The sequence below is a fragment of the Carassius carassius genome, chromosome 21, assembly GCF_963082965.1.
Source record: "Carassius carassius chromosome 21, fCarCar2.1, whole genome shotgun sequence".
Classification (NCBI taxonomy): domain Eukaryota; kingdom Metazoa; phylum Chordata; class Actinopteri; order Cypriniformes; family Cyprinidae; genus Carassius; species Carassius carassius.
The window spans coordinates 25,109,468-25,125,619 of record NC_081775.1 but is presented as its reverse complement, the minus strand read 5'-3'; the positions used below and the strand labels follow the sequence as shown (position 1 = coordinate 25,125,619).

At 36.7% G+C, this 16,152-nt stretch overlaps 1 protein-coding gene across 1 annotated transcript in view; it reads left to right on the top strand.

The window, feature by feature from the left end:
• Positions 1-16,152, top strand: part of acbd6 (acyl-CoA binding domain containing 6) — a 34,579-nt gene extending 18,427 nt beyond the window's left edge. Inside the window, exons 7-8 of the mRNA XM_059504002.1 lie at positions 10,367-10,397; positions 15,692-16,152. Coding sequence (XP_059359985.1) covers positions 10,367-10,397; positions 15,692-15,846 — 186 coding nt within the window. The 3' untranslated portion in view covers positions 15,847-16,152. The remainder of the gene's footprint in view (positions 1-10,366; positions 10,398-15,691) is intronic.

Genomic DNA, 16,152 nt, shown 5'->3' with positions numbered 1-16,152 from the left:
AAAAAAAGTCTTTCTTCTTTAAAAATTCACTTTTAATTCAATATGTTACTTGCCTTTTCTTTGTAATTGTGAAATGTGCTAGCACTTTTTTTAGTGAATATTTTTTCTGCACCAATTTTTTTCTCATTGTAAACGTTATAGTTTTTATTTATTTAAATTTGAGACTGAAGATTCAAAATTGTTATCTGATAGAATGCGTTTCATCTTAGCATTCAAAACACAGAGTAACAGACAGTGATTACGGCATCATAATTTACACAAGCTGAATTGCAGTTGATCTTCTTAAGTCGGTTTGCATACCGATTTGTGATTGGTCATTAATTTATAATAATTTACTATCTTTGCTCCTTCAAAAGTGCATTATGTTTTGGAAATGCAAGCAAGATTTTTCTGTAGTCAGTTTGGTATTTTACCTCATTTGCCAGTCAGATGTATTGTAAACTTTTTTGAAACCGTTTTAATATTTAGTCTAAGCCACTGCTTGCTTGCTTTTTTTTGTATTGTTAATTGTGTTTTCTTCTGAAAACAGCATGAGTCGCCAGCAGTGGAGGGTGAACCCCAGAGCTGCTGTGTCTAATTAATCGGCTGCGCTGGCCACACGCTCTCAGTCCATCAGATTGAAATTCATAACTTAATTGAGGTCAGAGCCTGGAGCCGAGAGAACAAAAGGCCCTGGCAAGGACCAGGTAGATCAATAGTGATAAATATCTGCCTGGGTTACAAGTAGTTCATGGTGAGGAATTGTTTGGGACAGAGAAAGGATGCTGTTTATTTACAGGTAATTTAGTGGTGCTGTGGAAATGGAAGGATAATCTGAGGTTTCCGATTCGTGTTAGTTCCTGACAACCGTTTTAAGGGTTTTATTGGTTTTACAAAATGTCACCTGTTGCATAATTTTATTTTAAAATGATTCATGAAATTGTAGTTGGCTGACTACATATTGAAAATGGTTGTGCTTCTACATGCTTTCTTAATCCCAGCAACTGTTTAAATTTCTGTTGAGAACATTCTTACACATTCAGGTCCTTCTGCTGCTGCTGCCACAGGTCCACGATAACAAATGGTTCCATCCTCCACGTCATAACAAATACCTAAAGCAATCTGTCATAAGATTGTTGAGGAGAGGCGTCCAATCGCCAGCTGCATGAGAATGGGGCTCAGTGGTGGGAGGGTTTAGCCACATGGGCTGAAACACCTGAGAGTCACACACTTACAGCTCCTTCAGAAGACTTTTGCTTCTGATCTGAGGCTGGCATTGCTATACAAATTGTAATCATTGTAGGGTAACAGAGCAGCACTACAGGGCAGTCAGTGATTTTGGTTTCTCTAGTTTTGATTGCTAGTTCTGCGAGTATTGTGAAGTTCAATTTATTTTAGTGAAAGCAAAGAAAAAAGCAATCTGTGCAAATCATTGTTTTATAATGTTCCTAGAAGTCCCTGCTCTGCTTTTTTTGTTTTTTATTTATAAGTGAAACATTTTCTGTGTTGTCCATCATTAGAAATAGAATTGATCAAATATTTGTTTATGGTTGTAATGTGACTTCCAGACAAGTGATTTAAAAACGCTTTGCAAATCAATTCAGGCTAATTATTAACTTTTATGTTTGGAAGCAGTTCATGCATTTCCTGGGAATTAAACTTGACCTTAGCCAGTGCTATTTTTTGCTCTTTGAGACACAAGAATGCTGTTGGCATTAGCATAATCATCATTCTTTTCACCTCCTTTTTATGTAAATTAGGTTTTATTGTGGCATTTTATAAATATGTATTATTACTCACAAAAGTGAACACTTTTTGCCTGTCAGATTTAAAGGCATAGTCTTCTCTGTCATTGTTTGCTCACTCCTGTGTCGTGCCATGTCTGTATCTTTATTTCGTCTGTAGAACTAATTGGTAACCAGACAGTTCCCATTGACTTCCAGTGTATGGACAAATATACAACTCAAGTCAATAGGAACCCAAAATGTTTATCAACATTCATCAAAATATCTTCTATGTTTCACAGAATAAAGAATGTCATACAGTTTTGGAATGACATGAGGGTGAGTAAACGATGACAGAATTTTCCTTTTTGGGTAGAGTATTCCTTTAACATTGTTTAAAAGGGTAGTGCAGTTTTGTTTAAAGAAATAGAGAAAAAACATGACTGGTCCATGTTTATATCGCACTGTAAAAAAAGTAAAACTTTATTTTAAAATGCTGATACAGCTCAAAAAGTAGACCAAGGTGCTAGCAGCAGAATCTGTATTGGAGTGCTATATCAGGGTTGCCAGGTTTACACAAGAAAACCCGCACAATCTCTACTCAAAACTAGCCCAATTGCAAAAACCCCGGATAAATAACATGTTGCAATTGCTTCAACCCGTGGCATCAGTGTTAAAGAAGTCCAATTCTGCTGGAAAACCGCAGACTTGGCAACACTGTGCTATATAAATAAAAGTGACTTGACACCAAGTTCATGGGTTTGATACCAAGAGAACACTGTGTATACCACTTTGTATAAAAGCATGAGAATTATACACATGCAACTGTGACACATTGCTGCAAGTCCTATTAAAGTACACCAGACTGGCCTGCAAAATGGCCATCCACGAAATCGTGCCATTTGGCACATCTTTTTGCGCCATCTCCTGATTTGCATAATTCCCTCAGCGAATCGTGCTAAAATGCAGAAATCGTGTGAAAATAAACAACGTTATCGGCGGGTTCAATTCATTCTCGGCGAAGTGTTTCATTCTAGCCGCAGGCAGCTAAACTCCTCTGATGAAAAGCCTCTCCAGAACCATCTGTTTCTCCCTCTTCTTGCCGCCTTGCCACAATACGTACACTCAACAGTTTTCTTCCTGTTTTCAAACCATCCACATAAATTGTGAAGGACATTAAAGCTGTCCACAGCTGTGTGCAGAGAAAGAGGGAGGGAGAGAGAGAGAGAGAGAGAGATTGAGCATATTTCCCAGCAGGGCCAGAACTTGCCCTGTGGTTTATTAGTTTTCCCCCCACAGCGATTTAGCTTGAGCCTGCAACATTGATTTTCATATTAGAACGGTTTATGCATTTATTTATTTTATGTATTTCTTTTTGAACTGCTCTGATGATCCTGGACTTGCTCATGGTAATTCTCCGCCACTCTTGGCCCATGCGAAATTGCTTAATGGATCCTAAGACGTCCCTTGGGGTGGACACTGAGACGCAGACACAGACAAGACGGGGGCGGGACTGAATTCCACGAATGTGTTTTGTTTTCATTTGCGCTTCTTTTTAAATGCTCTGCGTTTACCCAAGGACTGTCAATGGGAAAAGAGAGTCACTAATTCAAGAAGAACAAAATCAAAACCCAGACAATGATTTAATGCTGTTCTAGGAAGGCGTGAGTGCTGGTTATGCAGCTTATTAACATACTTATGCTGTTGTGCATTAGAGAGAAGAGAAGTGAACGCTGCTCTGCCTCCAGGATTGACTGTAAAAGAAAAAAAATCAATCAGTCGTGCTGCTACTAATCAATCTCCCTCTGAATATTACAGCCAACTTAAACAGCCCCATCCTCCACAAGTGTTTCCTTGAAAACAATGTGTCTACATCTTGTGTTTTTTTACTGCTAAGGCACAGATTTAAGTCTGTTAGGCAAGGTATCTACATGTAGATAATGTCATTGTGTTTATATTTTCAATTTAGGTGCATATTTATTAACAGGAATAAAGATTTAGTCAAATAATAGTCCTACGTTGCAAGAGCCTTTGGTAACTTGAATGATTTTTTTTCTCTCATGTAATGGCAGCAACAGTAGTATGATAAAAATTGACCAGCGTTCAATAAATAATTACATTACAATGAACTTCATCTATCAAATAATATACTTTATTATCCAAACTGTGAGTGGTATTGTTATAGACTCACTGCTTTAATACAGAATTGATGTGCGGTTACAGGTGTATATTTTTACAGTCGCTCCAAACCATCCAATCAGATTTCAGATTCTTTTTTATTGTATAGTATCCACCATCTGCAATATGTTGATAATTGATTGTGGTGTGATGGATGCATTCTGCCTCAGTGAAGATGTTCGAGTGTTTTGAGATGGTACTGTGAGGGGAAAAAACCTGACATGATCTTTACAGAGGGTTTGTCAAGGACATTTTGGGATTGAGTGATATGCACCGACAGGCTAACCCTCACACACACAGACTGGCTGGCAAGGTTAACACACTGCACAGAGAGGTGAAATGGATTCAATTAGGAGCGGTCCACCCGCCTGATCCTTTTAACACAGCTTTCCCAACGAGAAAGTACCCTTGTGTGCACACTCATATGGGTCAGTCCTACTATACAGTGTTCTCGTGTCTTCTTGTCTTAGTTAAAATATTAAACTCACTTTTTTTTAAATTGTTTTGCGGTTTTTATTTAATCACAGTGTCACAAGTACATTTTGGAGTGTTTGTTTTCTACTTGGGTTTGAAAAGAAAATTTCCTTTAAAACTGTCCAAATGAAGTCTGTAGCATAGCAATGCATATTACTAATCAGAAATTAAGTTTTAATATATGTATGGTAGGAAATGTACAAAATATCTTCATGGAACATGATCTTAACATCCTAATGATTTTTGGCATAAAGGAAAAATCTAATTTTGATCCATACAGTGTATTTTTGGCTATTGCTACAAATATACCCCAGTGACACATATTGTAAAATATTGTTTTAACTGCTTTAATGTATTAAGGTCCTTAATCCTATCATCAGGAAATTACAGAATTTTCAGTGAAAAAACATCACAAACATCAGAAAATATATAAAAAAAATAAGTTTACAAATTCTTTGTTTCGTGGTATTAGTGTTTCTCTCTTTCTATAACATTTTGAAAGAAGTATTTTATGCTCATCAAGGCTGCAATCATTTGATCAAAAATACAGTTAAAAAAAAACGGTAATATGGTGAAATATTATTACAATTAAAATTTTATAAATGCATTTTATTCTTATAGCAAAACTGAACTTTCTGCAACCATTACTCCATTCTTCAGTGTCACATGATCCTTCAGAAATCATTCTAATATGCTGATTTAGTGCTCAAGAAATTATTCTTAATGTTATCAACGTGTAAATTATGAATGTTTAAAAAGTGCTTAGATTTGACACAAAATTCTCAGTTTATTATACCATAAATACCTATTATAAATTACAGACCAGCTTTTGGTCATTTTTAAACATTACTAGAGATACCGCATATCAATAATCACGTTTACATGCGACCATGCCCTCTTTGCAGCTTGAATATCTTAGTTTAATATACAGTATGCAAAATAACAAGAACGTATTTATTGTAAAGAAGAAGGAACCAAGATGTTCATAAATCTTGTATTATATCTGTGTAAGACTATAGGTGCTATGATCATGAATATGGCTGCATTTTCTGCATGCTTTGATTAATGGCACCTGCTCATCATAAGCGTATCTGCATATGAATGGCGTGTGGTTATATCGATTCACTCCTCTGTCTATCCCTCTCTTCTCCTCCTGTCTACTGCCAGGGTCATTAAAAACCCCTGCGCTCCTGCATTCAGTCATCATAAATCATAATTGCATGTGCATTTTTCCCCATTTGTTTAATGTTTCTGTCCGGGACAGTAGAGGGAAAGAAAGTAAGTGAGAGAGGGAGATAAAGAGAAAAAGGGTGTTCCTGTGAGAGATTTAGTCGTGCTAGATAAAGCTGTGACAGTGGCTCCCAGCACACCTACCATATGCCACGGGGAACTGCCGGGTTGTGCTGGTATGAAAACATAAAAGCTTTTAGTGACCTGGTGGGCAGCGTATGTATGCCAGCTCCCGTTGAAGCCTTCACAGATGGATACAACAGACGCCTCAGAAACATAGTCTAATCCTTTTCACCATTACATTTCACCTCATCTTTGCCATTTCTCTTCCATTTCTGCCTCTTTTTTTCTCCACTTTACCCTGATATACTGTTCTTATTCCATTAATCGCTTTTATATTGTTGTTTTTTTCGCTTTCTTTCTGTGTCTTTCCCCTCTGTGTTGTCATCAGAGGGCTTTGGGTTAGTCTGATTAGACGATGCTCCCTGAATGGATTGAAATACATTGGCCGTAATGGGTAAGAGAAGTGTTCTAGAGTGTTCTCTTTCCAAATAGCAAAGATGAGGTGAAATGTAATAGTGAAACAGATTAGACTATGTTTCTTTTTTGGGGGGGGGGGGGGGGGGGGAGTCGTGGCCTAGTGGTTCGAGAGTATGACTCCTAACCCTAAGGTTGTGGGTTCGTGTCTCGGGCCGGCAATACCACGACTGAGCAAGGCACCGAACCCCCAACTCCTCCCCAGGCGCTGCAGCATAAATGGCTGCCCACTGCTCCGGGTGTGTGTTCACCATGTGTGTGTGCTTTGGATGGGTTAAATGCAGAGCACAAATTCTGAGTATGGGTCACCATACTTGGCTGTATGTCACGTCACTTTATCACTTACACTTTTAAGTGTAAATTGATGCCGCTTGTTGATGTGAATAGAAGAATTTAGATTTTATAAGCTTGTATAAGTTTGGAGTTGGTAAGATTGTTTAGATGTTTGTTTAAAGAAGCCTCAGCAAGGCTTTATTTAGTTGATCAAAAATTCAGAAAAACAATAGTATGGTGAATTATGACTATTTTTCTTCGATTTCTTTGATGAATAGAAAGTCCAAAAGAACATTGGTTAAAACATTATAAATGTCTTTACTGTAACTTTTCATCATTTTACTGCATCCTTGTTGAATAAAAGTATTAATGTCTTTTTAAAAGAAAAATCTTTTTTCAGCGGTAGTGTATTTTGTACCAAAATGCACTGAATTTAATGTACTACTATTGTCAGCATAGAAACAAGAGTAGAAAAATGAATTTCAATTTTGAAGCACAGGTTCTCATCATGGACACTCATGTGTCTCGGGATATTTATGTTTTCTGCTACGCAAGGAAACCTAGAGATCTAGCAGTTTCTTTCTATGTAGTTTCCTTATTAGGATGGAGTTGTCTTGAAATAAATGCTATGCCGGCTTCTTACTTGACTTTCCTGCTTCTCCCTTGAAAACCAAATGGAGGACAATCCAATTTATGCCTGATTCCATCAGACTGCTCTAGAGACATTAGTCTCTGACCCCCTCACAAACGCAAATACATAAATACATATAAGCATGTGCTCACACATACATGCACTCACACACAGAGCTGCATGTTTTTAATTCGCCAAATTAGAAAACCATTCTAAGATTTATTTTATTAAATTTTGTGTCTTGTTGAAATTGAAGTTCGTTGAGCATATTTATGAATTTCTTCTGTACTGTTTAAAAAGGATCCCAGGGTTGAACGGTGTACTTAAAATATTACAGTAGATGATTCTGCTAATGCAAATAGACTAACAGGTGTATGTGTATGTATATGTCTATATCCATTTTCCATGAATCATAGCAGTTAACGTTCGAGCCAACCTGTTTGTCTGCTGTCTCCGTCCTCACAGTGTCTCTTGTGTCCATGCTCTAGAGCTCTGGGCCAATGCGGATGTTGCCTGCACACAAGATTAGTGAAAGAAGATTATGTTTTGTAAAGCCCTCACTGTTTAATTATGGCTATATGTATTTATGTGCATCTCCATATTCTGTATCCACCATTCTCATAAACATCTGCCACTTTTTACTCCGTCAAGAAGGAAAAATAATTTTGCTCATGTTTTTCTTCAGATTTTTTTAACAGTGCATATGTCAACAATAAATATTCGAACTGACAAATTTCTATATTCAGTAATGTATTTATAGTATGATTTTAAGTTTTAATGTTTCCCTTACCGTTATGTGTTCTGTCAGAATAACATAGTTCATAGTTACAGTTGCAACGTTAAAATCAAACTATTTTTTGTCGTTGTTGTTTTTAAGTTACCACATTTTTATCACAGTTGAAAAAGATTTTTTATTAACTATAGCGTTTTGGTGAAAACTATGGTCATTATGCTGAATATAAGAGTGTTTTTTAATATATATATTACCAAATTTGCATCACAAGAAAATATGAAAATGAATATATAATTGTTTATTATTAATTAAAAACCAGGAACAGCTATGTCTGTTTGTGTTGTCGCATTTTATTGTTAACAGATATTCGTGTACTCTGTATCCTGTTCAGAGGGCAGTAACTGTATCAGAGAAGGTGAGGAGAGAGACTGCATCAGTATTCTGTTCGTCTAGTGGGATTTTAACCAGCTAATCCAATCAGAGAGCCCCTGGAGTCGCTCTCTCGCCTCTCCATAAACAATAGCATCTGACTCTAGGATCGTTTGAGAGCCCTGGCCCTGGTGCGATGAAGATTTTTGTATTAGGAACAATGGGATCAGAGTTAAGCAGCATCTGACTGACAAGGCCATTCACCTTGGCTCACTACTTTGGAGAAGAAATTTCACTCGGTTACAGATTAAAAGAACAAAGTTCTGAACGATAGCATCACTTTTCAATAATTGATAATGGCTGTTCCAAAACCTACTCTCTAAGGCATTATAGGCTCTCCTGATGCAAAGCTTGTTTTAAAATATAATCTGCGAAATGCCTTTTTTTGCAGCATCATGTTTCCAAAAATGTATTGCTACAAGCTCAAATGGCAGACAGAGAAATGTTACTAAACCATATTTTCCAGAACATAAAACACAATTTTTGTCTAAATTGGATTAGTATTGGATTATAAATATACTTTGTTTTTATGAAAATACCAGTGATGGCTTGAAGAACAGAGATAAACCATATATTGTCATTCGTGTGTTTACTGTATTCATGTTTGATTAGTTTAAGCATTTATATCTTCTTTTTATTCAGTCATAGCTATAGCTAGATGCCTTTGCTCATGTTAGGGATTTCCTGGAGCGTCATGAGTTCTATTATGTCTGTGATGCCTGTGTGTAGTTTCCATGTGAGGGTCCCCTCTGGTGTCCAGTATGAAACAGATTAAGTGTATTTAGCGCTCAGTGAGGTGCACTCCACCCTATTTTGGGCATAAACAGGAAAAATAATTCTTTTCTCTATGCTTGGTGTTTATAATAAAAGTTATTTATACAGGAACTTAATATGACATTTACACTAATATACTAATTTTTTACTTAATTTTCAAAATTCTGTTCTATTCTGAACAATGTTAAATTTGTAGAGTAACAAGAACTAAAATACAAGTTTGTAGTGTTTATAATGTTTGTAAATGACTTCAACAATGTAATTTTGGTCTAATCCAATTTATAGTCAGGTGTGACCTATTTTCTGAAAATTATGTTAAAATGCTTCTATTACTCTAAATATGAAAAGTAATTTAAATTCAGCATTAAAATGCTCTATTTTATTTAATAATTCAGAATTTTTTACTTGTTAGAGTGTAAGACTGTAAGCTTTACAACATGATAATAAGTCTAAACACAATGCATGACCTGTAGAGTAAATCCTTTGTGCAGTGGGCTAATGATATCGTCTATGTAGGATAATGCAGGCTGATTGTGTCAGAGGGGCAAACGTGCGACATGTCATAAAAACTCTCTCTGTAGTTCTCATTGGGTTCTGATGATCTCCACCAACCACTCATCCAAAACAATAATGCTGTATGTCATCATTATTAGGGTGAGAAGGCATATTAAAGTACCAATTAAAATATAATTTAGCCCGACGAGACGACACGTGTCATGCGCAGAACTTCCTGACCCCTGAGTGTTGCATTCCACTGGATTTATATCCACACACATGCAGGATCCTTAATCCTTGCCCTAAATATGGCTTTCTCTGCATCGCACCTCTGATACCACAAGCTGTGGCAATTTGTCACTAGCACACCAGGCAGATTGGGCCTATTGTGTAAGCATCTATTGTTGTGTGATGCCCTCGGTCTCTGTGGCTAATGCATCGGACACGGTCCCAGCAGGGGATGATGAATAGATCATCCTAGACCTTTATACACATTCAGCATGATGGCCTCATAGCCTCGTTGAGCACTTGGGTCAAAGGTTTGTTTATATTAAACTGGTTTATATGTCCATCTAAACAAAGTCCTCAAGCTCCTCTGATCCTGGTTATTTGTTCAAAAGTCTGTTTTGGAGGTTACAGGATCTAATTGTTTATCTGACAGGAAATCAATGTTTAATCTGTTCTCTTAATCCTTTCCAAGTTGAAATCACCTGTTTTAGGCTGTATCATGTGGCGGTAATTGCGCTCAACAGGCAGGCCTTACACTTGAACATGTTTGTTTGCTTTATGTTTCTTTTTGGAATCTAAGTCATTTTAGAGAAAGATTAGAAAGTGTCTAAAGAGTTTCACAATAGATGTAATGGTCGATATCTTTTATAACTCTAAACTTTTTTTTTTTCTCTCTCACAGGATGATGAAGGTCAGACCGCACTGCACTATGGTAAGAACAAAACTATGCTGTGGCAAATGAAAATGGGAGTTGAATATGTTAAAGGAATATTTTAGTTTAATCCAAGTTGCCATGCTCGCAAAAGAAAATAACACAATAGAACAATTTCAATTCCATTCAGTTTCAATGGACGTCAATGGAGCAAAGCATTACATGTGGATAAATGTTTTAATTCACTTTTTAATAACTATAGACTACTGTATGTGTTTAAAATACTGAGATCTTATTTATAACAGGTTGTATTCAATTTTCAATATCTATTCTAATATGACTATGCAAAGCTGGTAAACGGAGTAAAATCATAAATCATTCTAATATACTGTGTTTTGTGCGAGAAACATTCCTTTTTATTATTATCAATGTTGAAAACATTTGTGCTGCATGCCTATATTTGTGGAAACCGTGATTCTTTTTTTTTCAGGATTTTTTTTTTGATGAATAGAAAGTTAAAAAGAAATGCATTTATTTGAAATAGAAATCTTTTGTTACATGAATATGAATGTCTTTACTATTATTTTATTTTTTTTATCTCTATGAAATCTATATAAAATGTTTTCTGAATGAAGTTCTTATCCACCTCACCTGAGGTTACAGAAGGAAGGTGTATGTGTGTGTGAGCATGGTCACATTTATCCACAGACACATGTGTGGTAAATAGGACCTGTAATAATTACCAGTTTTCCCAGAGGAAATCAACAGTGTTCCTCTGTCATGTGACTACACAAGGGCAGCCTCCAGGCCCTTATTCTCGATGTATGTGTGTGTGTGTGTGTGTGTGTGTGTGTGTGTGTGTTTGCCATCTGTCCTCAGGTTGGTCGCGTGGCAGTGTGAATGTCTGAAGATGAGCACTCCTTTGGGAAGGGGGAGCAGAAAAATGATGTGGGGGTGGGATATAAAAAAGTGACTAATAAACATAAGCGATGAACTCAGAGAGACGAATAGCACAGAATGAAAATTCATTTCCACCTCTCCCTGTGTGGGGCCATGCGGCTGACACATGATTAATTGAGGGGTTTACTGCACGCTGTAAATTGTTCTTCTTCTCTACGGCTCCCCAGAGGCACTAGGGGCTTTACTGCCCAAGGACCTACACGCGTGCAGAAAATAAAATACTGTAACAAAAAAATGGACTAGAGAGAAAAAAAAAAATCTAACAGTTTTCCTTTTCTGCTTACTACTTAAAGTGACAGTTAACCCAAAAACCTGTTATCATTTACTCAGTCTCATGTTGTCTTAGACATGTTGTCTAAGGGAAGTCGTGGCCTAATGGTATGGTTAGAGAGTCAGACTCCCAATCGAAAGGTTGTGGGTTCAAGTCCCGGGCCGGCAGGAATTGGGGGGAGTGCATGTACAGTTCTCTCTCCACCTTCAATACCACGACTTAGGTGCCCTTGAGCAAGGCATCGAACCCCCAACTGCTCCCCGGGCGCCGCAGCATAAATGGCTGCCCACTGCTCCGGGTGTGTGCTCACAGTGTGTGTGTGTGTTCACTGCTCTGTGTGTGTGCTTCGGATGGGTTAAATGCAGAGCACGAATTCTGAGTATGGGTCACCATACTTGGCTGAATGTCACTTCACTTTCACTTTCACTTTAATCTTTATTAGTACATTTACATTTAATTATGTAGTACATGCTTTTATCCAAAGTTATAAAGATATAGAGAAGAACAATTTATCGTATTATTTATCATACTACCTTAACTCTACCACATCTTATTTTATTTTTTAAATTAATTACAAATCGGAGAGAAAGTGAGAGAGCTGGGTAGTAACTGATTACATGTAATTTGGATTACATAATCAGATTCCAAAAATGAAGTACTTGTAATTAGAGTAAATAACATTTTAAAATACTCTTAATCAGACTACAGTTACAGTTATTGATTATAGGATTACATATTATTCACACAATAGCAACAAACTATTCATAGTTTCTTGATTTTCTTTCTAATTCTTCTTTTTTTCATCTTTGACATATTCCTTTCTAAAATAGCCTGCCGCTTATACAGGTACTGATCATATAATTAGAATATCATCAAAAAGTTGATTTATTTCACTAATTCCATTCAAAAAGTGAAACTTGTATATTATATTCATTACACACAGACTGATATATTTCAAATGTTTATTTCTTTTAATTTTGATGATTATAACTGACAACTAAGGAAAATCCCAAATTCAGTATCTCAGAAAATTAGAATATTACTTAAGACCAATACAAAGAAAGGATTTTTAGAAATCTTGGCCAAATGAAAAGTATGAGCATGTACAGCACTCAATACATATTTGGGGCTCCTTTTGCCTGAATTACTGCAGCAATGCGGCGTGGCATGAGTCGATCAGTCTGTGGCACTGCTCAGGTGTTATGAAAGTCCAGGTTGCTCTGATAGTGGCCTTCAGCTCTTATAAATTCTTGAGTCTGGCATACCGCATCTTCCTCTTCACAATACCCCATAGATTTTCTATGGGGTTAAGGTCAGGCGAGTTTGCTGGCCAATTAAGAACAGGGATACCATGGTCCTTAAACCAGGTACTGGTTTTGGCACTGTGTGCAGGTGCCAAGTCCTGTTGGAAAATGAAATCTGCATCTCCATAAAGTTGGTCAGCAGCAGGAAGCATGAAGTGCTCTACAACTTCCTGGTAAACGGCTGTGTTGACCTTTGACCTCAGAAAACACAGTGGACCAACACCAGCAGATAACATGGCACCCCAAACCATCACTGACTGTGGAAACTTTATACTGGACCTCAAGCAGTGTGGATTGTGTGCCTTTCCTCTCTTCCTCCAGACTCTGGGACCCTGATTTCCAGAGGAAATGCTAAATTTACTTTCATCAGAGAACATAACTTTGAACCACTCAGCAACAGTCTGGTCCTTTTCGAAGTGAGGCTTTTCTGACGCTGTCTGTTGTTTAAGAGTGGCTTGACACAAGGAATGCAACAGCTGAAACCCATGTCTTGCATACGTCTGTGTGTAGTGGTTCTTGAAGCACTGACTCCAGCTGCAGTCCACTCTTTGTGAATCTCCCCCACATTTTTGAATGGGTTTTGTTTCACAATCCTCTCCAGGGTGTGGTAATCCCTAGTGCTTGTACACTTTTTTTGCTTTTACATCTTTTTTTTTCCCCTTCGCCTCTCTATTAATGTGCTTAGACACAGAGCTCTGTGAACAGCCAGCCTCTTTTGCAATGACCTTTTGTGTCTTGCCCTCCTTGTGCAAGGTGTCAGTGGTCGTCTTTTGGACAACTGTCAAGTCAGCAGTCTTCCCCATGATTGTGTAGCCTACAGAACTGCACTGAGAGACGATTTAAAGGCTTTGCAGGTGTTTTGAGTTAATTAGCTGATTAGAGTGTGGCACCAGGTGTCTTCAATATTTAACCTTTTCACAATATTCTAATTTTCTGAGATACTGAATTTGGGATTTTCCTTAGTTGTCAGTTATAATCATCAAAATGAAAAGAAATAAACATTAGAAATATATCAGTCTGTGTGTAATGAATGAATATTATATATACGTTTCACTTTTTGAATGGAATTAGTGAAATAAATCAACTTTTTAATGATATTCTAATTATATGACCAGCACCTGTATACACTCAGAATGTTTTTTTTTTTTACCTACCACACAATAAAACATGGGGGACAAATCACAGATCTGCTGTTCAAAATATTTGGGTCAAATCACAGATCTGCTGTTCAAAATATTTGGGTCAAATCACAGATCTGCTGTTCAAAATATTTGGGTCAGGAAAATTAAATTTTTTTAAGAAATGTATACTTCTAATCCACAAGCATACATTAAATTGAGCAAAAGTGTCAGTAAAGGACGTTTTACATTGTTACAAAAGATTTATAGTTTAAATAAATGGTGTTGACTTTCTGTTCATTAAAGACTTCTGGAAAAATGTATAGTGGCTTCCCCAAAAATATTAAGCAGGACGACTGTGTTTCTTAAGGAGCAAATCAGCATATTAGAATGATTTCTGAAGGATCATGTGACACTGAAGACTGGAGTAATGATGCTGAAAATTCAACTTTGCCATTGCAGGAATAAACTACATTTTAAAATGTATTCAAGCAGAACAGTTATTTTAAACTGTTATAATATTATTGGTTTTACTGTATTTTTTTTATTAAATAGCGTAAGAGACTTTTAAAAATCATACCAGCCCCAAAAAAATAAATGGTAGTGCTGAAGTGGGATCTAATCCATGTATGGAGACCAGATATCTTAGAGATCTCTTAAGATGGGCTCTTTGGCCTGTGAGCATTCACTTAGTACTAAGTTTCAACCACACTCTTGTACTTGCCTTCTCTTTCACTCTCCTTCACTCTTAATCTCTCGTTTCCTCTCCCTTCCCTCATTCTCTCATGGTCGGGGGTCTGAGGTTAAAAGCCACTCTTGTCACTCATGGTTTTCCTGCTGACATCAGCCACTCACCTAAGAGAAAGAATAAGGAGAGCGTTTTTCCTCCTTTTTAAAAGAAGGCAATAGTTGACACAGACGTGAAAAAGCACTCAAGTTTAGAGGAATGTTCCTGCATCAGCGTGGCAGGCAACACTAACAGGGTTACAGGAGTGCCGCCCCTCCCAGCCCTGCAGCCTCCTAATGGGGCACAAATGCAAGCATGCTGCTCAACTACAGATGCAGCTAGCACATTGAGTCTTCATACATACTGTAACAATTACTTTAAGTGTACGAGAGAGAAAACAGGACTGGATTACGTTTTAAAGGTGGCATGTTACCTAAGAACTGGTAGCAGTGTTATAAATAATAATATTTTGTAATATTTTGTTTTCATTCTAGTTTTAGTAAGTAATTTTAGTAATATATATTTATAAAGTTATGTTTTTATTTCAGTTTTAGTTATTTATTGGCTTTTTATCTAGCTGAAATAAACAGTTTTTATAAATATTTTATAATAAGTATTTAGAATATATAAGAAGTATTTTTATTTCAATTCATGTTTTTTATTTAATGAAACATTTTTTTATTATGTTAATATATTAATTACCTATGACTACAACTAATTACCTATAACAACCTTTAATAAAAAAAAACTTAAAATATTATCTTATTAAATATTAAATAATAATTTTATTTGAATCAATTAATATAGTTTTTTTTATTGACTCTCTGAAAAGAGTCACATTTCCCGCTAAAGTACTGTTCTATCAGTGTGTCTGACTGACTCCCTTGCAAAATATGCAAATATACCCAACATTATTTATATTTTTTCTTGTGTTCTCTCACTCTCTCTCTCTCTCTCTCTCTCTCTCTCTCTAGCCTCAGCTTGTGAGTTTGCAGAAATAGTTGAGCTACTCCTGAAGGCCGGAGCTGACCCGTCTATCAAAGATCAAGAAGGCTCCCTTCCAGAAGAGGTGACAGAGTCTAGCGCTATCTCCTCTCTCCTGCGCCAGTACACTGCTCCTAAAGGCTAAATCTCACTCTGTGAAATCTCACTCCAAAAATCAAACCAAACCCACATGATCAAGTTAAAAGTTCATACAAACTGTGCTCCTCATCCACATGGTACATGGCTGCCGTCAAACTGACACTAGTTCCAGACCTGAAATCAATCAGTTCAGCATTCTAGAACTATTATCATTGATTCCATTTGTCTCTGAAGCACAGATGTTATACTTTCAAACAGTTAAGTTTAGACAACCTGTCGTCCCTCATCCTAGAAAGATACATTCCAATGAATGTGTTAATGTTGTTACTATTAAAGACATGGAAACACACAA